Source organism: Macaca fascicularis, chromosome 9 (assembly GCF_037993035.2).
Source record: "Macaca fascicularis isolate 582-1 chromosome 9, T2T-MFA8v1.1".
Lineage (NCBI taxonomy): Eukaryota > Metazoa > Chordata > Mammalia > Primates > Cercopithecidae > Macaca > Macaca fascicularis.
In genome coordinates, this window is record NC_088383.1 from 86,753,390 (window position 1) to 86,775,483 (window position 22,094).

At 41.1% G+C, this 22,094-nt stretch overlaps 1 protein-coding gene across 1 annotated transcript in view; it reads left to right on the forward strand.

The window, feature by feature from the left end:
• CCDC6 (coiled-coil domain containing 6) overlaps positions 1–22,094 on the forward strand; it is a 120,806-nt gene that overhangs the window by 34,836 nt on the left and 63,876 nt on the right. The window contains exon 2 of the mRNA XM_005565793.5: positions 21,851–22,000. Coding sequence (XP_005565850.2) covers positions 21,851–22,000 — 150 coding nt within the window. The remainder of the gene's footprint in view (positions 1–21,850; positions 22,001–22,094) is intronic.

The following is a 22,094-nucleotide window of genomic DNA, read 5'->3' on the forward strand; positions in this document are numbered from 1 at the left end:
TAATTTGAAACGCTAAATATGTGTTCTGTGTCCTTTTCCTTTTTTTTTTTTTTTAATTAGCTGTCTATTACAAAATCATCACAAATTTAGGTAAATACCATTGCCAGAAACCAAGAATGAAAAACCTGCAGTTACTTTGAAATATTCAGAATAAAGTGGCATATTGAAATACTAAATATTAAAATATAGTTCCACAGTCTTTTATCCATGAGACCAGATGTGTTTTAGAATTTAGGTTTTTCAGTGGTGGGAGTTGGGTGTTTGTTTCCCAAGGCTGTTGTAACAATGTTTCACAGACCCAGTGGCATGAAACAATAGAAATTTTCTCACAGTTCTAGAGGGGCCTGAAGTCTAAAATCAAGGTGTTGGTAAGGGCTGTTCTCCCTTGGAAACCTCTGGCCGGGGAAGATGCTTCTGTGATTCTTCTAGTTTCTAGTAGCTCCAGGCGTTCCTTGGCTTGCAGCTGCAGCACTTCAGTCCCTGCCTCTGAAGTCACATGGTCATCTTCTCCTTGTATGTTTCTGTCTGTATTTTCCCTTCTTATAAGGACAGCAGTCATACTGGATTGGGGCCCAGTCTAATGATCTCATCTTAACTTGATTACATCTGCAAAGAACCTATTTCCAAATAAGGTCACATTCACAAGTATGTGAGGTTAGGAATTGAACATATCTTTTTCAAGGACACAATCCATCCCATAAAAGGGAGTGGGGCTGTGGAAAGGTACTGAGCACCTACCACGTATACTGTAGCAGCGCCAGTGGGTTGGAACAGCAGACACATCAAACCACCTCAGCAAAACATGTGAACAGGCAGGCTAAGTTTGATGATAAAGCTGCAGAAAGCCTCATGTCAATTCAGATCAGTCTTGCCACCAAATGAACGCAGTTGTTTGGTTACTTGCCAAGTGTAGCTTTCGGTTTTCAGTCTTCTGGATTTTGGAATTGTGTTTAAAGGATTGAGGACCTGTGCTAGATTTTCGCCTTAATTCCTAATGACAGGTTAAGCAATATTTCTTAGAAGTTCTAGCAGGGAAGAGTTACTGCTCTTGCACTATCTAATGTTGTTATCTCCCTGCAGCCCCGCGCCCCCCACCCCGCCCCCCTGCCGGCAATCTGGAAAGTTATCCTCTTTGACTGGATGCAGCCCCGGGTATCAAGGTGGTGAGATTTAGTTTGACCATAAATCCTTGTGTTCAACTGGAATAGAAACTTGATGCTGAAAGTTAACCCCTTGCTAGAGGTTAAACCTTCCATCCCTCTTTACTCACTGAAAATTAGAAAATGTTCATACATCAGTAACCTCCAACTCACAAAGCCAGTCTTATAGTTAAAGCAGTGTGTCTTTTACTTCTTCAGAGGAGTTGGCTTCCATAGTAAGTCAGTTCCGAAGCCCAACCCCTGGATACCTTCGCATGAGCAAGGAGACAAAGAACAGGATGTAAATTGGCTACCATTTTCTTACCTGCAACAGCACAGGAAACAGACACAGCTTTGTAGCTGCAAATGTAGGCAGCTTAAGCCTCCATATCTTAACTGAATACTGATACCCAAGGTTCGGGAATCTGCTGGAAGAAACATCCAGCTAGCACAGCCTCAGACTGTTCAAGCATGTTCATTGTAATGATTCTTCTTAGGGCAGAAGCATTGGAAACAGCTGGAAGGAATGTCAGGCATTAGAGAGATGGTTTGGCACATCAGTGAGATTGGTTGTTTACAACATCAAAAATTATTGGAGGAACATTTAATCGTAGAGATAGTTAAAATCTAGTAAGTAGAGTGAGGATACAGTGTGCATATAATGTGAACCAATTTTGTAAAATGAAAGCACAGAGGTTACAAGGGATGGATAATATTAGCAGTGCTTTTCATAATTGACTCCTTATTTTCTTTATACTTGAGAATTTTCTAGTTTTCTGTAATCCATTTCCCCTCTTATTCCCTCCTAAGTCCCTTGTTTGAGGAGCCTTTTACTATTGGAGGAGAACTTGTATCCTTACATGTAATCAGAGTGCTATCTTTTTTTTTTTTTTTTTTTGCCAATTAGCAACTGAATTTGGGGAATACTTATGTGGGAATTTTTGTTCAAAGCAGCGTGGATCCCCTGCCCCCTCACAAGGCAGGATGTGTGCTGTGCCATAAAGGACTCCTCATTATCTCCCATTTTACAGATGGGGAAATGTAGGCAGGCTGAAGAAAGTAAGTAGCTTGCCAAGGTTAATTAAGAGTTAACAGCAAAACCAGGGCGAGGGCTGAGGTCTCCTGATTAGCTAGCGCCTTATCTTTTATCTGCTCCAGGCTCTCCAACCAAACTGCTCATTGGAACTTTGGGGCGCCATCTCTCAGAGCTGACCCAGTTTGTCAGGTCAAGGGTCTGGGCATCAGTAGTGCATCAACTTTTTTTTTTTTTTTTTTAATGAATATTAGGTGATGCTAATGAAATCTTGATGTTGAGCTTTGGGAATCCGTTGCTTACAAAGCAGTCCCTCCTAGATTTGTGTGTACGTACATACACATATAAACACAGGTGAATGTTTATTTTTATGTACTTGAGTGCTTTGTATATACAAGGTGGTGTTTTTAGCCCTGCGAATGTGGTGTGACAGATTAGCCTCTTTAACAACTCCAGAGGCACTGTTAACATTTCTTAGACACAGTTCTATTAATTTTTAAAATATTTACAATTATATACATGATACTTATACATGTTTATATAATATAAACTCTCATGTATAATACATGAAAGCATTTTATTTATATATTCTTGTTAAATAAAACTTTACTCATGGGATCATAATGTGCATACTCTTTAGCATTTTGCCTCTCCAATTTACTGTATCTTGGGGGAGCTTTTCATTTCTAAACATAGCTCTGACTCTCCTCCTATCCTGATGAGTTTTCATTTCAGGAATTATACAGGGCAGAAGCTAAACTGCTGATGGGGAGACCCCTAAATACAGCTGCTCAGTTTATGGTGCTCTCATTTAATAGTCCGGGGCTGGTGGTTGACTCCTCTGTGAGGTTGTTCGCTGGGGTCTTCCTATTTTGTAGCTGTACCATCTCGTGGAGTGTTAGCCTTGCCATTGTGGTGGGAGCTGCCTTATAACTTCTGGTTCGATTCTACCCTGTGAAAAGTGGGAAGGAGCATGGATGATAACTGCTTCTTTTTAAAAGCTATGACTCCAAAGTTGCATGCCACTTCCATCCACCTCCTGTTTATCAGAAATTAGCCCCGTAGCCCCACCTAGCTGCTCAGGAGTCTGGGACATGTAATCTAGCTGGGTGATCCTGTGTCCCACCTGAATGTAGGAGAGTCCTCTTATCAAAAAGAGGATGAAGAAACTTAATGCTGGGGGTCACTCACGTACCATCCACTACAACTTGATTCATGATCCAACAGTGGTGACAGGATGGAAGAGTTAGAGCTACCAAGTATAGTGCTGTGTTTTGGTATCAGCGGCATCTGTGCAAGTGGATGTGGGGGTGTGAAAAGTGGTGATGGATCTGGAACTACTAGACTCTGAGCTCCTCCAAGAGCACTGATGTAGTACCTTATTTTTTTCTGTCATGAGAACTTGACTCAGTGCTTTGAACTTCAGTTAACCGGCAGAGGAGGGTGGGGAGAAAAGGTTGAGATCAAGAGAAGCCTTTTTCCACGTCTCAGTGAGTGCGCATGTGTTAACCGGTATCGGAGTACTTGCCATATGCCAGGCGCAGTTCTAGGTTCTAAAGTCACCAGCGGCCCCGATTGTTCTGGCGGGGATGAAAAACAGTAAAAAGATATCCCGGTGGCAGTAGGCAAGATGCATCCTCAGTGGAAAGAAGACAGTGTAATGGGGTGGTGAATGGTGGTGAGGGCTCTTTAGGTTTGATGGCTGAGACAGCCTCTTCGGGGGGATCTGAGATGACAGCCAGCCTGCTACGTGGCAGAGAGCCTAGCTAGTGCCTGGATACCACAGCAGGAATTGTGAGTGTGGCATGTGTGGGAACAGATATGCTGGAGTGGCTGGAGTGTCATGAGTGTTGGGGCAAGAGGCAGGCAGAGGCTGGACCATGGGAGGGCTGGTAGATGATCCAGGGTAAGGAATCACTATTTCTTAGTGTGATGGGAAGCCATTGGAGGGTTTGAGCAGGGCAACAAAGGGGTCAGCTTTCCATCTCTAAAACTGTGGGAGTGCAGAATGAGCACGGGTTATATGAGCATGAGAGTGGAAGCATCAGCAGGGCCAGGTAGGTGGCTGTTGTAAGCCTGATGAGGAATGATAGTAGCTGGAGCAAACGCAATGAGAATGCCAGAAAGACATTCAAGATTTGTTTCCATTAGAAACAGGACTTTCTGATGGGCTAAATAGGCACAAGGGTAGTGAGGGAAAGAAAACCAAGGCTTACTTCTTGCCTTTTTTTTTTTTTTTTTTTTTTTTTTTTTTTGGCTTGAGCAACTCCATGTCTCACTGCTTAGGAAAGAGGAGAAGGAATCCAGAGAGGTGTTTGGGGTCGATTATGTTAGAGGTGCCTGTATGTTCTCTAGGTGGTGACAACAAGTTGGCAGTTGGTTAAGAGTCTGGAGATCTGGCTGGGCACAGTGGCTCACGCCTGTAATCCCAACATTTTGGGAGGCTGAGGCAGGCGGATCACGAGGTCAGGAGATCGAGACCATCCTGGCTAACACGGTGAAACCCCATCTCTACTAAAAATACAAAAAAATTAGCCGGGTGTGGTGGCGGGTGCCTGTAGTCCCAGCTACTAGGTAGGGAGACTGAAGCAGGAGAATGGTGTGAGCCCGTGAGACGGAGCTTGCAGTGAGCCGAGATCACGCCACTGCACTCCAGCCTGGGCAACAGAGCGAGACTCCGTCTCAAAAAAGAAAAAAGGAGTCTGGAGATCTGAGGAGCCTTTTCTGGCTAAGTGGTCTCATGTCCCTCTTAATCGTGTTGCACTTAACTGGAAGACTTTGGGCTATGGTTTATGCCACTACACTGAGATCATTAGGTCGTGGTAGGGATGAAGTGTGCTCTTTCCTGTGGCTCCCATTGGCTTTTGAAAGACAGGTTAAAAGGTATTCTTTTTAGATACAGAGTGTGTCAGGAGTCCCCAGGACCACCCTCAGGTTTGATGATTTGCTAGGAAGACTCAGGGCTCAGTATCTAGTCATACTCATGGCTAAGATGTATTAGAACAAAAGGCCACAAAGCAAAATCGCAGAAGAAAAAGGTGCATGGGACAAAGTCCAGAGGAAACCAAGCATAGCTTCCAAGAGTCTTCTCCCAGTAGAGTCACACAGGATGTGCTTAATTCCCCCAGCATTGCATTATAACCACACGTGTAAAGTGTCATGTAACAGGGATACTCATTGGAGCCCAGGGTTTTTACTGGGGGCTGGCTCTGCTTGGCATGTACCAAAGTTCCAGGATCTCAAAGGAAAGCAGGTGTTCATCATAAACCATATTGTTTGTAAAGCTTAGGCACAGTGAACCATGAAAGAGAAGGGGAGGAAAGCATGAAGAATAAAGTTAAATTAGCAGAGTTGTCATGCCAAACCCTTATCAACCTCAGTAGGGAGGGCACCAGGTTCAAAGGCCAAATAAGAGACCTGGAGCCAGCAAATGAGACGTAGGGTTTTATTAGGGGCTTTCATCCAGGGAAGAGTATCCAGTGGCAGTGGGCTGAATAGAAGAACCACCTTAATTACAGAAACTGTCTAGTGGCAGTGGGCTGGGCAACATATCTGCATGGCCCGGTGGTGGTGGACTGGGCAGGAAAATCACGCGGTCCAGTGGTGATGGGCTTGGCAGGAAAACAGCAACCCTTGCAAACAGCATGCAGTTTGTATAGAATTTTCACTTCACACCCTCCCCTTACTAACTTCTACCTGGCAACCTTCATTTACCCCAAAACTCAGGGCCTTAATCCTCTGTACAGCCCATGTGCCATAGGATGGGATGGGGGCTTAGATTGTATCTGAAGCAGGTCTCAATTTAGAAAGTTTATTTTGCCAAGGTTAAGGACATGCCTGTGACACAGCCTCAGGAGGTCCTGATGACATGTGCTCATGGTGGTACAGCTTGTTTTTATATGCTTTAGGGAAACATAATACATCAATCGATGCGCATACGATTTACATTGTTTTGATCTGGAAGGGCAGGACAACTCAGAGTGGGGGCTTCCACTCTGAGTAGGTAGATTTAAAGTTTGTCTGGGACGGGAGCAGTGGCTCACACCTGTAAATCCCAGCACTTTGGTAGGCTGAGGCAAGCAGAATTGCTTGAGCCCAGGACAAGCCTGGGCAACATGGCGAAACCCCATCTCTACCAAAATAATAATAATAATGATAATACAAAAACTAACTGGGCATTGTGTCGTGCCTGTATTCCCAGCTGCTTGGGAGGCTGAGGTGGGAAAATTACCCAAGCCTGGGAAGTCAAGGTTGCAGCGAGCTGTAATAGCACCACTGCACTTCAGCCTGGGTGACAGAGTGAGACCTTGTCTCAAAAAAAAAAAAAAAAAAAAAAAAAAGGCGATTGGTTGAAAAAGTTATCAATAGAAAGGAATGTGTGCGTTATGTTAAGGAGCTGTGGAGACTGCATTTTTATCATACATATGAAGCCTCCAAAGTAGCAGGCTTCAGAGAGAACAGATTATAAATGTTTCTTACCAGACTTAAGGTCTATGTTGATGTTAATGCTGGTTGGCTTTCCCTGAATTCAAAAAGGGAGGAGGGTATAATGAGGCATGTCTGACCCTCTCTTCCATCAGTTTTTGGTCTGAATCAGTTTTTCAGGCTAACTTTGGAATACTCTTGGCTGAGAGAAGGGGTCCATTCAGATGGTTAGGGGAGCCTTAGAATTTTATTTTTGGTCTAGAAGATGTGAACCTCCAGATTGGCCACCCCAGATTCTTTATCTCAGAACACACATTCAGGTGCCTCTGCCATATGGGTCATTCTTGGGATGTGCTTAAGTTGTTGCTCTCTGGTGCATTTACCCTACAACAACTTGCTGTCAACACACAGGAACACTATGCATATGGCATGTATGCCATCAGGGAATATGTATTCTACTACTTGAAGTGATGGCAGCAATAGCAGAAAGTGGCTCTTTTGCAAATATTAAAGAGTACCTGTTGGTCACCCAACATTTAGTTACCCTTTAGTTTGAGAAAGCAAATTACAGGGCATGTCTTTCTAAAGAAGAGCTGCTTTGTGATGTTCAGGCACTGACAGCAGCACAAATAATGTTGGCTTTTGTGGCAAGTTAGTGACTTTTGGAGAATGATGCTGCAGCCTTTGGATCAGAGGCAGGTATTGTTACTGGATTGTTGAAGTTAGACCATAGTAGGACTAGGAGCCTTGGAGCCATTCCAGGCTTTGCTTGAATCATAGCCCTCATACTTTGTAGCTGAGATCCTCAGGCAGGTTGCTTGACCTCTGTGAGCTACTTTCCCTATATATGATGTGGGGCCGAAATGTGTGGAGTCAGTGTATGGATTAAATGCGATACTGTATGGAAGAGCCTGCCATGGTGCCAGGAACACAATCAATATTTAAACATTCTCCTCCATTATCAAGGGTGATTGTCCAGTGTTATACGAGTATATGCATCTATACAGCTGGTATAATTCTGTAGGTTCGTGCTCCACCCTATTCAGCAGGAGGATGCTTATGTGCCAGACCTCAGGCCTTGAGTAGTCTCTCGTATTTCTTCTGTTACTGCAGTAGATAAAAATGCTTAGCTTTTTCCTCTGTGCAGCTTAATCCCATTTTAAATCTCTTTATTCTTGAGGCTATTTATGTAGCCAAGACAAGATCATTCCAAGGCCAATTGCTAAATGTATGGATTAATGATGTTGCTTTTCTTTAATTGCTGGGAGGATTATGTACCCCTTCAGGGTGGGGACAGTGTCTGTGTTATGCAGTGTCACATGCGCACAGTGCTTCCCATGTAGGAGACGCTCCATCATAGATGATAGCTTTTAGAAATCAAATGATTGTAGCTTATTTTTCTACTTGGCAGCAGTTCTGGTTAGGAACTTATTATGGGGTGTGGGGAGAGGAGGCAGATGGAAGATAACCTTCTGGGGCTAGTGTTGAGGTTCTCTCTGCCCATGTCAGAAGTCATGGGAACTTACTTAGAAATTTAGGATTCCTGGCATAGAGAAGCTTTGCATTAGGCACACAGTGAATGATGCATGGCCAGTATTTAATCTGGAATGATAGGAATGATATTTTTTATTTATTTATTTATTTATTTATTTATTTGAGATGGAGTCTCGCTCTGTTGCCAGGCTGGAGTGCAGTGACGCCATCTCGCTCACTGCAACCTCTATCTACTGGGTTCAAGAGATTCTCCTGCCTTAGCCTCCCGAGTAGCTGGAGCTACAGGCACGCACCACCACGCCCAGCTAATTTTTGTAGAGACAGAGTTTCACCATGTTGGCCAGGATGGTCTCTATCTCTTGACCTTGTGATCTGCCCGCCTCGGTCTCCCAAAGTGCTGGGATTACAGGTGTGAGCCACTGCACCCAGCTGGAATCATATTCTTTTGCAGTCATTTTACAATCAATCAACATCCACATGGAGGTCAACTGCCAGTGAGTTTTATTCTTTGCTTGGATTTTTATTTTGTTTTGTTGTTTTTAATTTCCTTTAAGATTTCTCTGTCCTAGGGAATGCACCTTGCTGGGAAGGGTGGGAGGAGCCTTGGATTTGGCAGTCATCTCTGTCTGTAATTGGCCCTACTTTCTTTGCAGAGGTCACTTTATCACAGAGCTCCCCCTGTTGATTCTTTGAAGTTAGGAGGTACTTGACTACCTCCTTTTCTCTGCACAGGTGCAACTGAGAAACACCTCACATTTTCCAAGAATGTATAACTGTTGAAATGTTATAGCCCGTTCTTCAGGTGTTACATTGCCCCTGAGCCAGAGCTGGAAACCTCCGGTGTCAGGGATAGGTAGAGATGTAGAGGGTGGGGCATTGATAGGTTTCTTGTAAAAAGCTGGTTAGAGGCCTTCATAATTAACAACACATCTTCCAAGGGTGGTGAAAAACTTCCCCAGTAGCTTCTGAGCTGAAATGTTTTGGAGGTAGTAATTTGATCAACTTGAAGATCGCACATTAAGTTAATCGTTGATAGGAATCACAAACACAGAACACCGATGTACTCATTGCTCCCTTGTAGTTTGTGACTCTCGTTCTTACAAATGTGTGTGGTTTGAGACTTGTTAGGCACAGCCCTTTTTTGTCTGATCTCTTTTTTTATATATCATGCATACATCTGAGGAGGTCTATACTGTTTCTGTCATTAAGAGGTGGGAGTCTATTTCCTATCCCTTGATCTTGGCTTTGATCTTGGGTCTCAGCTGAGCTGAACCTCCACCTGAATGCAGCCATGTGAGTGAGCCCCGTGAAACCAGCCAAGAAACCACCCATTAACCCATAGAGTAAGGACAATACATTGTTGTTGTTTATAGCCTTAAGTTTTGGCATGGTTTGTTACATAACAATAGGTAACTGATTGAGTAAGCTTGTTCTGGCAGAAAATACTCTGGCAGGGATCCTATCATGCCCTCCTACACCCCACAGAACAATCATCAGGGTTAAGAGCGTGCCGAATCCTAACTACTAGACCACCAGGGAACACTTGGACACAGGAAGGGGAACATCACACACTGGGTCTTGTCATGGGGTCGGGGGAGGGATAGCATTAGGAGATATACCTAATGTAAATGGTGAGTTAATGGGTGCAGCACACCAACATGGCACATGTATATATGTGTAACAAACCTGCACGTTATGTACATGTACTCTAGAACTTAAAGTATAATTAAAAAAAAATAAATAATCATCAGCGTTAAAAAAGCCTTTCACATCTTAGTATATTAATAATTTGGATCAGTCTGATTGCTTTCTTCTCAGTTGCCCACTGAAAGGGTTGTTAGGCGCTAGCTTTGTTTTGTAAGGAAAGGAAGGTTGCTGATTTGCGGGCATGATTTATTTTCGGGAAAGGATTGTTTGGTTGTTATGCTTTACTGGGGTTAGGGATTTAGCAATTTGAGTGGACTGTGCCTCTGGTAAGTATAGCAGTAAGTGGTAAAGAATTCTGAGAGGAAGAGTAAACTACCAAGGGAGCTTTTGAAAATTATGCCTTAAACTGGTTCCATACTTAAAGGTGGGGGGACTTTCTTCTCTTCTACTTTGAATCTCTGCTTTTAGAACCCAGATTCAGGCTACTTTTCATAGCAGAATTCAGTTACATCATGGCATGAATGAGTTTTTGAAAGCTGGCCATAGGAACTAACTGCAGTTTATGTTGTTGCAATAGAAAATGTTATCCTAACAACTAACTTATAAATTAGAACATTTGTAACTTTTAGCGCATTTATAAGTTGGAATGTGCCTATAACTATAGTAGAAATGATATTTGAACGATGGGCTAGCTATTTTTCTAAATACATCAAAGTGATAAGTATTAGACATGCCCCATTTTTTATAGTGAATTGTTACAGTGATGTAAAGTTAGGGCTTTTTCACGTTTTATTGAATTATGTCATACATTTAAGTCTGTATCTCCTTGCTTTCTAAGGTTAACATTTTTATATTTCATTGATATTTCTGATATATGAGAAACATGTATGTTATAGAGAATGCTTTTTTTAAAAAACAGCTTTGTTGATATATAATTTTATATACCATAAAATTTACACATGTAAAATATACAATTCAGTGGTTTTTATTATATTTACAGAGTTGAACTATAATCTAATTTTAGCACTCACTATTCCTCTCCCCACCACCCAGCCTTCCCTGCCCCAACCCTACACAACCACACATCTTTCTGTCTTTATAAATTTGCCCATTCTGGACATTTTCTATAAATGAGGTCATATAATATGTGGTCTTTGGCATCAAGCTTCTGTCATGTAGCATAATATTTTTCAGCTTTGTATTAAAACATGTATGAATTCTAAGAGGGAAAATGGTTTATCCACCAAGTTATATTTATAACTTTAACATTTTCATTATGCAATATTTTATTCAAACAAAAGAATAAGTGGACCATATAACACCTGTAAGTTATAAAGCATGACAGAATGAGCACCTGGATTCCTACCACTCAAGAATGGTACTGATACCATTGCATCTACCTATGAATTTCACTCCTATTCTGTTCCTCCCACCTCTTCATCTCATAAGTGTATCCCTAAGCAATTTATCATTTCTTCTGATTTTTTTAGTTTATTAAAAAATGTTCTTTCTTGCAGCTTCTTTGACTCCATACTGTGTTTCTTAGCTTTATTCATATTGTATTTAACTGTATTTCTTTTTATTTCTTTGCTTTTTAATTTTCTGTGTGAATATATGGTTTTTCTTCTGAATAGGTATTTGAGGTGTTTTCCAGTATTTTATTTAAGGATCAGCAATACAATGAATATGTTACAACTGCTTTCTTCTATACGTGGAAGAGTTTATGTAGGGCATATACGTAGCAGTAGAATTGCTGCATAGTAGAGTACAAAAATACTTAGTTTTTCAAAATATTTGTACCAATGTACACTGCCATATATGTTATATAAGAATTCCCACTGATCTTCATACTTGTCAACACTTGATATTATCAAACTTGTTATTTGTCAATCTCTGGGATATGATATTGTGATTAAGATCAGATATTGTGATCTTAAACCTTTTTAACTGCTTCTGAGGGTGATTATGAACTTTTAATAATTTGTCATTTAAATCTTCATTTTTAAAAATGCCTGCTTGTGTCATTTTCCCATCGAAGGTTTTATATGTATATATGTGTGTATATATGTATGTGTGTGATGTGTGTGTGTGTGTGTATATATATATACATATATATAATTTTTTTTTTCTTGAGACAGAGCTTGGCTGTCACCCATACTGGAGTGCAGTGGCATGATCTCAGCTCACTGCAGCCTCCTTTTCCTGGGTTCAAGCGATTCTTATGCCTCAGCCTCCTGAGTGGCTAAGACTACAGGCATGCACCCACCACCCTGCCTGGCTAATTTTTTGTGTTTTTAGCAGAGACAGAGTTTCACTATGTTGACCAGACTGGTCTTGAACTCCCGTCCACTATGTCTCACAGTGCTGGGATTACAGGTGTGAGCCACTTTGCTGGGCCAGAGGTTATATTTCTTTATCAAGTTGTTCTTTATGTAGGATACAAGTCACTTGTTTGTTACAGTGTATTGTAAGTATCCTTCAGTTTCGCAGCTGCCTTTTCACTTTTTTTTTTTTTTTTTTTTTTTTTTTTTTTGAGACAGAGTCTTACTCTGTCGCCCAGGCTGGAGTGCAGTGGCCGGATCTCAGCTCACTGCAAGCTCCGCCTCCCGGGTTTACGCCATTCTCCTGCCTCAGCCTCCCGAGTAGCTGGGACTACAGGCGCCCACCACCTCGCCCGGCTAGTTTTTTGTATTTTTTAGTAGAGACGGGGTTTCACTGTGTTAGCCAGGATGGTCTCGATCTCCTGACCTTGTGATCCGCCCGTCTCGGCCTCCCAAAGTGCTGGGATTACAGGCTTGAGCCACCGCGCCTGGCCCTTCACTATTTTTATACTGTCGTTTTTCTCTGGCTGCTTTTTTGTCTTCGATTTTCTGTAGTTTGATTATAATTATTTGGGGAGATGTGTCTGTTTTCTGTTCCTTTTGAATTTATCCTGATTGGGACTCTCTGAGCTTCTTGAATCTGTGGTTCATTCTGTTTCATTAATTTTGGAAGAAACTTTCCATATCTTCTCAAGTCTTCTGTCTTATTAGTGTAACTGGAGTATTAGAAGAAAAAAATGGTTAGACCATTTGATAACCCATGGATAATCTGTTTGTCCCTCATCTCCATCATTCTTTGTTTCAGTTTATTTGTTAAAATAATTTCTATTGACTTACTCAGTTTACTAAGTAAAGTTTCTTAAGCCACGCCAAGTCTACTGATGAGTCCATTGAAGGAATTCTTCATCTCTGATTAGTTTTTAAATTCCTATCATTTCCATGTAACTCTTCTGGTTTCTATCTCAGTGAAATTTCCCATATGTTTATGTATGTTGTTTACCTTTTCCATTAGATCTTTAAACATCTTAAGCATGGTTATTTAAGATCACTGTATGATAATTCCTACATTTAGGTCATCCCTGAGTCTTTTCTGTTGTCTTATCTCTGATTTTTTTTTTATGTTATTGTGACTTTTTTTTCTTGGTACTTTTTGATTGAATGCCAGACATTGTGTGTAGAAGACCAGTAGAGACCAAAGTAAATTGTTTTGTTTTCTGAGTTGGAGTCTTACTCTGTTGCCTAGAGTAGAGTGCATTGGCATGATCAAGGCTCTCTGTAGCCTCGACCTTTCTGGGTTTAAGTGATCCTTCCATCTCAGCCTCCTGCATAGCTGGACTATAAGCACATACCACTGCACCCAGATTATTTTTTTAAATTTCTTTTTATTATTTTTTGAGACAGTCTAACTCTGTCACCCAGGGTGGAATCCAGTGGAGAGATCTTGGCTCACTATAACCTCTACTTCCCGAGTTCAAGCAGTTCTTGTGCCTGCAATTACAGGTGCTCGCCACCATGGCCAGGTAAGTTTTTGCATTTTTAGTAGAGATGGGGTTTCACCATGTTGGCCAGGCTGGTCTCAAACTCCTGACCTCAAGTGATCCACCCAACTTGCCCTCCCAAAGTGCTGGGATTACAGACATGAGCCACCGTGCCCAGCCATACCCAGCTTACTTTTTAAATTTTTCATAGACATGGGATTTCACCATGTTGCCCAGTCTGGTTTTGAACTCCTGAGCTCAAGTGATCCACTCACCTTGGCCTCCTAAAGTGCTGGGATTACAGACATAAGCCATCATGCCCAGTCGTTTTTATGCCTAGAAATGAGCACGCGTCGTCTTCTATTAGGTCACGTATACAGGATTGTGAGTTAATTTGATCAGTAATTGAGTTGGATTTGGGTCTTCATGTTATTTCCTTCATTCTGCCACAGGTTTTAAATTCTTCCAGCTGTGAACTGCTATTCCCTTACACTTAAAATAGTGCCTGGAGTGCCCCACTTTCCTCAGTGTTCTTGCTTTATGTTCTCAGCTTTTTTATAAGTTCTCAAATGTCTGGGCTATAGTATAATCTAGCCCTGGCCCCTTCTTCAGCATCAGATTACCGTTAGTGGTTTAGATCTCATATCTGGGCTCATTGTAGAGGCAGGGGAATGGTTCTCAGTTCCTCTGATCCAGTTTAAGGTAGGCCCTGGTACCTGGGTCATGGAGATAGGGTCTCCTCAGCTTTCCTCTTACCTTCTTCGTCTGGTAGTCAAACTGCCTTGAATCTGATGTGTATATGGGCAGAAGAGTTTCCAGCCTTTCCTTGGGGGCATTGGATCTGTGTCTGAGTCCTGGGGATGGGAGGGTTTCCTACACACAGACCAGTTTTGCTTATGCCTCTCATGCTGAAGCAGTGCCTTTTTGCCTGGACTCTGGGATTGGAGGGTTTATTGTTCCACCCAGAGTGGCTTAAGGTATTTTATTTTACTTTATTTTGAGACAGAATCTCACTCTGTTGCCTAGGCTGGAAGTACAGTGGCACAATACCGGCTCACTGCAACCTCTGCCTCCCAGGTTCAAGTGATTCTCATGCCTCAGCCTTCCTTCCAAGTAGCTGGGATTACAGGTGTGTGCCACCACACCCAGCTAATTTTTGTATTTTTAGTAGTAATGGGCTTTCACAACATTGGCCACCCTGGTCTTGAACTCCTGGCCTCAAGTGATATGCCTGCCTCCGCCTCCCAAAGTGGTGGTTTCTGTATCTCTAGATTCATGTCTTTCATTAGTTCTGGGAAATTCCCAGCCATCATCTTTTGTTACTCTTTCCCTCTTTTTCTCTGTACTTGTCTTCTTAGTCTTTACTTATATGTGTATTAAATCTTTTAATTTCCCTTCCTATGTGATTTGATAATCTTTCTCATTTTCCATCATCTTGCTTCTTTATGCCACATTTCGGATTAATTGTTAGGTTTGTCTTTGGTTTACTTGCTTTGCTATTCAGTGGTATCAGATTTGCTATTGAAATGGAAAACCCAAGATGAATCTAAACATTTATTTTAAGAAGTTCTGTTTTCTTTTCAAACCTGCCCGATCTTTTGTGTTGGTCTCTTGCTGCTCATTCATCATATTTTGTTTTCTAAATGTTTTATAAAGCTATTTTATAGTTTCTGAGAATTTGAGTATCAGGCCTAGTGGATGATGAGGATTTAGGGGAGTTAGTGCATATATATGGGATCCAAAATGGATTGTTTCTGCTGGAACTTATTTATGGTGGTTTGTGTCTTTTGTATGATTTTCGTTTGAGAACACAACATGAGATTCTTTTACCTTCATACACACACACACACACACACACACACACACACACACACACTTTTTTTTCCAGAAACCTTCCTTGTTTTCTCATTAATCCTTCTGTTCATGTCCCCTCCCCAACTCTTTTTGTATCTTTTTAGTGTTAATGCATGCAAGACACTAGGGATAAGCTCTTTATGTGAATTATTTCAGTTTATCTTTACAACCAACCCAGAGGGAGGTGCCCTTATTTTCACTTTAGAGGAGAAAACAGCACCCTGAAGAGGTTCTATGATTCCCCTAGGGTCATACAGCTGGACAAAGGCACAACCACCTTGTAAACCAGGCAGTGTGAGTCAAGTGTGATAGTGTCTATGAACCTCCTCTAAAGGGTGGTCTGCAGGCTAGTACTTCAACTGTGTGTCCCTTGCCTATAAGGAAATAAGTTCATAAATCCAGCGTAAACATTTAGCTACTTTTCTAGCAATTTCTCATTGCTCTGTATCCAAGCAAGTGACCAGTGGATCCATCTTCTTGAACCAGGCATGGACCAGGTTGGATGTTGAACTGACATGATGAGGTGTGTATGCAAAGCTGTGTTCTAGTCATGTGCAGTGGAACATGCCCAGAAGGACATGTGTCTGTCCACTGCAAATGGGGGTGGGCAGTGACGACTACCTGGTCTTTCATGAAAGCTGGTTTGAGAGAAACCACAGTTGGTAAAATTTAGTAACTTAAGAATTCTTATCCAGAAAGTCACTCTTTGGTGCTATTGTCTCTCTTGCCCTGCAGTCCTGTAACTATGGCCTAGGCTTAGTATCTGAGGCAGAATTAGCGCCTTTGCCAGGGCTAATAATGATTCTGCTCCAATTCCTGTGTATATTAGTGACTTGCTGGCAATACTGGAATGGAGGAAATAATATGAATGCTTCAATTATCAACTATTAGTTGCTTTTGTTGTGAACTAGTGTACAGTATGTGGAGGAAACATATACTAGTCTAGTGCTTCCTAAGACTAAATGGAGAATCGTAATTCTCAGGCATGTGATTGAAATCTTCTTCTTGCTTCTTCTAATACAAGAAATAAAGGCACATACAGGCTTGTTCTCCATGTCATCTGTTACCTACCCCTGCTGCACTGGCACTTAAGTATTAAACAGATGCCTGCAGGACAGTGGTTGGTGTTGTTAAACCCATTTCTGTGACCAGCAGTCAAGCTAATCCTATAAGAGTTGCCAGCCATTGGTCATGAGGGATTCTGCTAAACTCTGACCATCTCCCAGAACAATCATTATGTGCAGTAGTATACCTAGGAAAGGACAGTTTAAACAGAACAAGTTTTTATTCGGTTGCCTGTGTGTTGGGTGGTCCCTGCTATCCTAATAATGTGGTTTCAGATGCTATTTTAAACTGAGATGTTAAGATCATTAATTTGTGACTAGACAAACTAGTAAACTTAAATAATGAGAATAATAAATAGAGCCTGCCTGGACTCTTTCTTAAAGCTTCAAGATGTCTTAGTTTCATGATTCTTTGTTATTAGAACAAGTCATCAACTAACTTAAAAGTAATTCTTTTAAAAAAAATCTGTGCAAATATGTTATCTTGGTAGGCACTTGAACTTTCTCCTGACCGTATCCATAGGGCTGCTATCAAATAGATGTTTGTCTGTCATTTCTTGCTTTGAAGAACTGTTCTTTTTCTTATGCTTAATAGATTATGAATTGCACCACCCTACGTGATTTTGGTTTTGGCACTTGGATTTTCTCTTCAGTGGTTGAGTGCTATTGTGAAGCGTTTTAAAATTCTTTCTGTACTAACCCTTGATCTCCAAAATGCCATTGATAAAAGAACAGAAACACTAAACAATCACATTAGAATCTATCAAATTTGTGCTCAGGTCATGTTAGCAGTAGGTCAGAACAAACTGTGTTTTCCTTATCTGCAGAAAATTATGCTCATTTAGAGTGTGGTTGCCTAAATATGTGGTGACTCAGGAGAAAATATTTTCTGTTGTATTTTTGGTGTTTATTTTTCCCACGAGACTTCGTAAATTTCTCCTGTTCCTACTCTCCCTTTTATTTCCCTTTTATTAGATTTTAGTAGGATGGGAAAAGAATGAGGAAGAGATGCTTTGTGGTCTAGTCCTCACATTAACAGACAGTGATTACTGCTGGGTGAGGGGCAATGTGTTAAATTACACAAATAATTGATTATGATTATACCAAATTTAATTTCTAAATATAGCTACTAGAACCGGAATATGGAACACGAAAATATCATAAATTTTTCTGTTTCCCCCAGATTTTCCCAGTCTACCCTACAAACAGAAAACAGTAGGAAAATGTTTCTTCCTTCAAAGAGTTCCTAATTTTTTTGTTCACATTTTTATTTGAGAATTTACAGAGCTATAGGTAAACGTTGCTTCATTTATTTAGCTTTGGAAATAGATTTTTAATTTTGAATTGGGATGTGTTTAGATATGCTGAGACTTGCAAGCATTTTAGGTAAAAAGGGAAATATATTGATAAACCTAATAATAAGATTTCATGAGGTAGCCTGTTTTTTCTCCCCTCTGTGCACCTTCATGCCTTGTGAATGGTACCTGGGGCTTGCTTCTTTGCTTATAGGCCACTGTCTACCTGGCTCCTTGCTGACTGCTTTTGGGGCAATACCTTGGAAAGGTAATTTGTTTTATAGCTTAAATAAAAAGTCTTGCCTTGGGATTAGCGGGGAACAAACAGGACTAAGACTGAGATTGAGATGATACTCCATGTAATATGGGGAGAAATCTGCAGGGAGAGGTCAAGTGGACACTGAATACTTTTTTATGATGCATGGTTCATTCTCTGGTAATTAAGTTTATGCATATTGTCAGGACACGGTATCCAATTTAAATTTTCTTTTTCCTGAGACTGTATGGGATATAGCATGTTTGCCTTTTGTCCTCATTTATATGCTCACTCCTAAGATGATCTGCACCAACTGGAAAAAGAGGGAGCTGGGGTTTTACATTTGGGGGACCTGGAAATCCTGTACTGATGTTTTCTCTGGGTGTTTAGATGCCCTAAGAGGCAATTAGAACTAAGAACTGGCAAAATCTTAGCTAAAGGAGACCTCTGATTAAAGCTGTGTTAGGCCATGTTAACCCTTTGCTAAGTTAGCCAGATTTTAACAGGCTGCACCAGAACAGTTTCTGATGTTCATTCAGTGGTCCTGAAGAGTGGCATTTTCTATTAATAAGCTTCACTTAGAAATAAGTAGCTATTCTAAAACAGTGAGTAATTTTGTTTGCCAAAGCCTCGGCCTCCCAGGACCTGTGACACATCTTTGGAAGGCACATTTAGAGCAGGCCTAGCTCTCTCCATTTTTACATTTTGCTGCCGTCCTTGGGAAGAAACGCAAAGGAAACTGGTCCTCTGTGAATACAGGGTGTTGATTATGAGTCCTTTTTTAAAAATCAAGATATAATTCAATTCACATGCTGTAACACTCGCCCTTTTAAAGTATATAGTTCTGTGGTTTTTAGTATATTGGGAAGGTTTTGCAAAGTATTAGCCCTAATTCCAGAACATTTTCATCACCTCAAAAAGAAACTGTGTAGCCTTGAGCAGTCATTCCCCATCCCCTCTGCTTGAGCCACTAATCTGCTTTCTTTTTGGGGTTTGTTTGTTTGTTTTTTGAGACAGGTTCTCACTCTGTCACTCAGCCTGGAGTGTAGTGGCACGATCTCTGCTCACTGCAACCTCCGCCTCCTGGGTAGCTGGGATTACAGGAACTCACCACCACGCTCAGCTAATTTTTGTATTTTTAGTAGAGACGGGGTTTCACCATCTTTGCCAGGCTAGTCTTGAACTCCTGACCTCGTGATCCACCCGCCTTGGCCTCCCACAGTGGTGGGATTACAGGCATGAGCCACCGCGCCTGGCCTAGAGCCACAATCTACTTTCTACCGAAAGTTCTTTTGTATGTTACAGTGAAATCTCCTGTCTCTAACTTAGTAGCTAGATGATTTGGGGGGGGTGCTTCACAAATAAACTCTTAAGGTTGATTTTCAACTTCTCACAGGAATAATCTCTTTGTTTCTTATTTTCTATTTATCACTTCCAGGCCCCTGTGTAAAGGGAAAGGTGCTCTGCCTAGCCTCTGAGTCCACTTCACTTTTACTGCTTATAATAAAATTTACCAGTTATCTAAAATACTAAATGTGCGTTAATGTGCAAGAAGTTGAGTCTGATCTGATAATGAAATGAGTTTATGGCAACCACCCTTTTGAATGCCAAGGCTAGAATCACCTGCAAGAGCGCTACAGTTCCTCTCAACCTTTCTGTTCTTTAACTTTTAGAATAGTCAGAATTCAAATCATATAGGACTTTGTTGGTCAAAACCAGAAAAACAAGTAGTTTGGATAGATGGCAGGCTTGGATATGTATGTGTCAAATATGTCTTAAATAAATACTTTGGATTCCTGCTCATGGCACTAGTGTGAAATCCTTAAGTTTGAGAGTTTGGAAGGCAAGTGGGGATTGATTTAAAGGGGGAGGAGAAGTACGAGTTCTTAGCAGTTTTCCTTGACTGTAGTGGAAGGAGTAAGACATTGAGAAGCGTTAATGAAATAGGAGGTATGTAAGGGAACCGCTGGGGGAACCTATGGACTGCTCACTGGGTGCCTTGGCTGGTAATACAAATTTACTAGCTGAAGGATTTTGTCTTTGTTGCGTAGCTCTCTTGGACTGCCCCAGAATGGCTTAAAAAATGTAAGTACTAGACCTTCTCCCAAAGCCTCCACTGTTTGTGTTTGTGTAGCTCTGTTTTTCAGTCTGCGTACTATGTGTGACTCTCTTTGTAGAATTGCTCAGCAAGCAGTACCAAAAGCGGGTATACCTCCTGTAGGGCCACAGTGATGGGGAGCAGGGAGGGTGGACTCCATAGAAACTGTGGATATTAGAGTGTGTGGATGTTGGGGAAGCTGGTGAGTATATACAGAAATCGAAACTGCCAGAGTTGGGATTGATTGTCGGAGCCTTTTACAGTAAGAAGTGGTAATCGTTTAATGTGGGTGCCCTTTTGTCTTCTACTGGTCTGGTTCTCTTGGAATATTATAAATGACAGGTGCTGGAGGCTTGGAATTCATGTGGCTCTTCCTCCCTCGATTGGCAGATAAAACAGAAATGCATTATTTGGTATAAATGAATCAAAATGTTGTGGTTTAAAAAGTTCTTTAAGTAGAATTGAGTTTGTTTGAAACACGGATGCCCTTTTTGAAAAGGTTAATTTCCTTCAAAGATGGTTAGGCTTTTCTGTTTAGACAGAATAATAATAAGCCTAATCTATTAAAACATTTTTTTCAGGGAGAGAGGAGGGTATCTACAGAAGAATATTTTCATCTCCATTGAATAATGCTTGACTCCCTTCTCTTCTATTTTTAAAATTCACGAATCCCTCTTATTGACTTCATCTCTAAAAAATTCCGAGTAAGGAAATAAAGTGAAAAATAAAGCCCCTCTCACCCCCCTTTACCCCTCACCCCTAGATTCCCACTACCTCCTAATAACTAGTTTTCAGCCATTTGGTGTAATTTTTTTTTCTAGTAATTATTCAGCTATTCAGTGAACATGTGTCCATGTACATTTGTAATGCCTTTTATTTTTTATTTTATTTATTATTTTGAGACAACATAATCTCTGTCAGCTCTGTCACCCAGGCTGGTGTGCAGTGGCATGATCTCAGCTCACTGCAACCTCCGTCTTCCGGGTTTAAGTGATCCTCTTGCCTTAGCCTCCCGAGTAGCTGGAACCACAGGCGTGGGCCATGATGCCTGGCTAATTTTTTGTATTTTTGATAGAGACAGGATTTTGCCATGCTGCCCAGGCTGGTCTCAACTCTTGAGCTCAAAGTGATCCACACACCTCTGCCTCCCAAAGTGCTAGGATTACATGTGGAAGTCACTACCTGGCCCATAATGCCTTTTTAATGGCGTATCCAAACCTATCCAAACCCTTTAGGTGACATTATAAAGAGGTGATATAATTTTACTTTTAAGTGAGTTGAGCTCTGCTTCAGTAAAAAAATGTTGCCCAGATATTTTAATTGTAAACCTTCGAGATGTAGCAACCTGTGAGAGTTATCATGAATTTATGTACATAGCACAGGACTGGACCCGTCTGCTACATTAGAAGGATCTTTCTGTATTCTGGTTATTGATTCGGGACAGTTTCATAAAAACTGCAATGTGATCTTTGCTAATTTCTTTGAAATATCACTTTAAGAATAAGGACCACACATAGTGAAGGGGGGCCTCTTTGGCATAATAGTAATATTCATTTCTATAGACTCTGCTGAATTCCTCTGTTTTGCATTTCTTGAGTGTGTTGGTTCACATCTAAAAATAGAGCTCTGTTTAAAATGGGTACCCTTTCCGGAAATAAGAACTATATTTCAATTAGTAAATTTCCTGTTTCCCTAACGTGTTTTGTTTTGTTCTTTCCTTTTTTTTTTTTTTTTTTTTTTAAACAGCAAGCCAGGGCTGAGCAGGAAGAAGAATTCATTAGTAACACTTTATTCAAGAAAATTCAGGCTTTGCAGAAGGAGAAGGAAACACTTGCTGTAAATTATGAGAAAGAAGAAGAGTTCCTCACTAATGAGCTCTCCAGAAAATTGATGCAGGTAAATTATCTTTTCTACTCCCTCATCTTCCCTGCCTGTTTTCCTCTCTAGGAGAAAATGACTTTGATATGGCACTTTACTTGTAACATTTGCT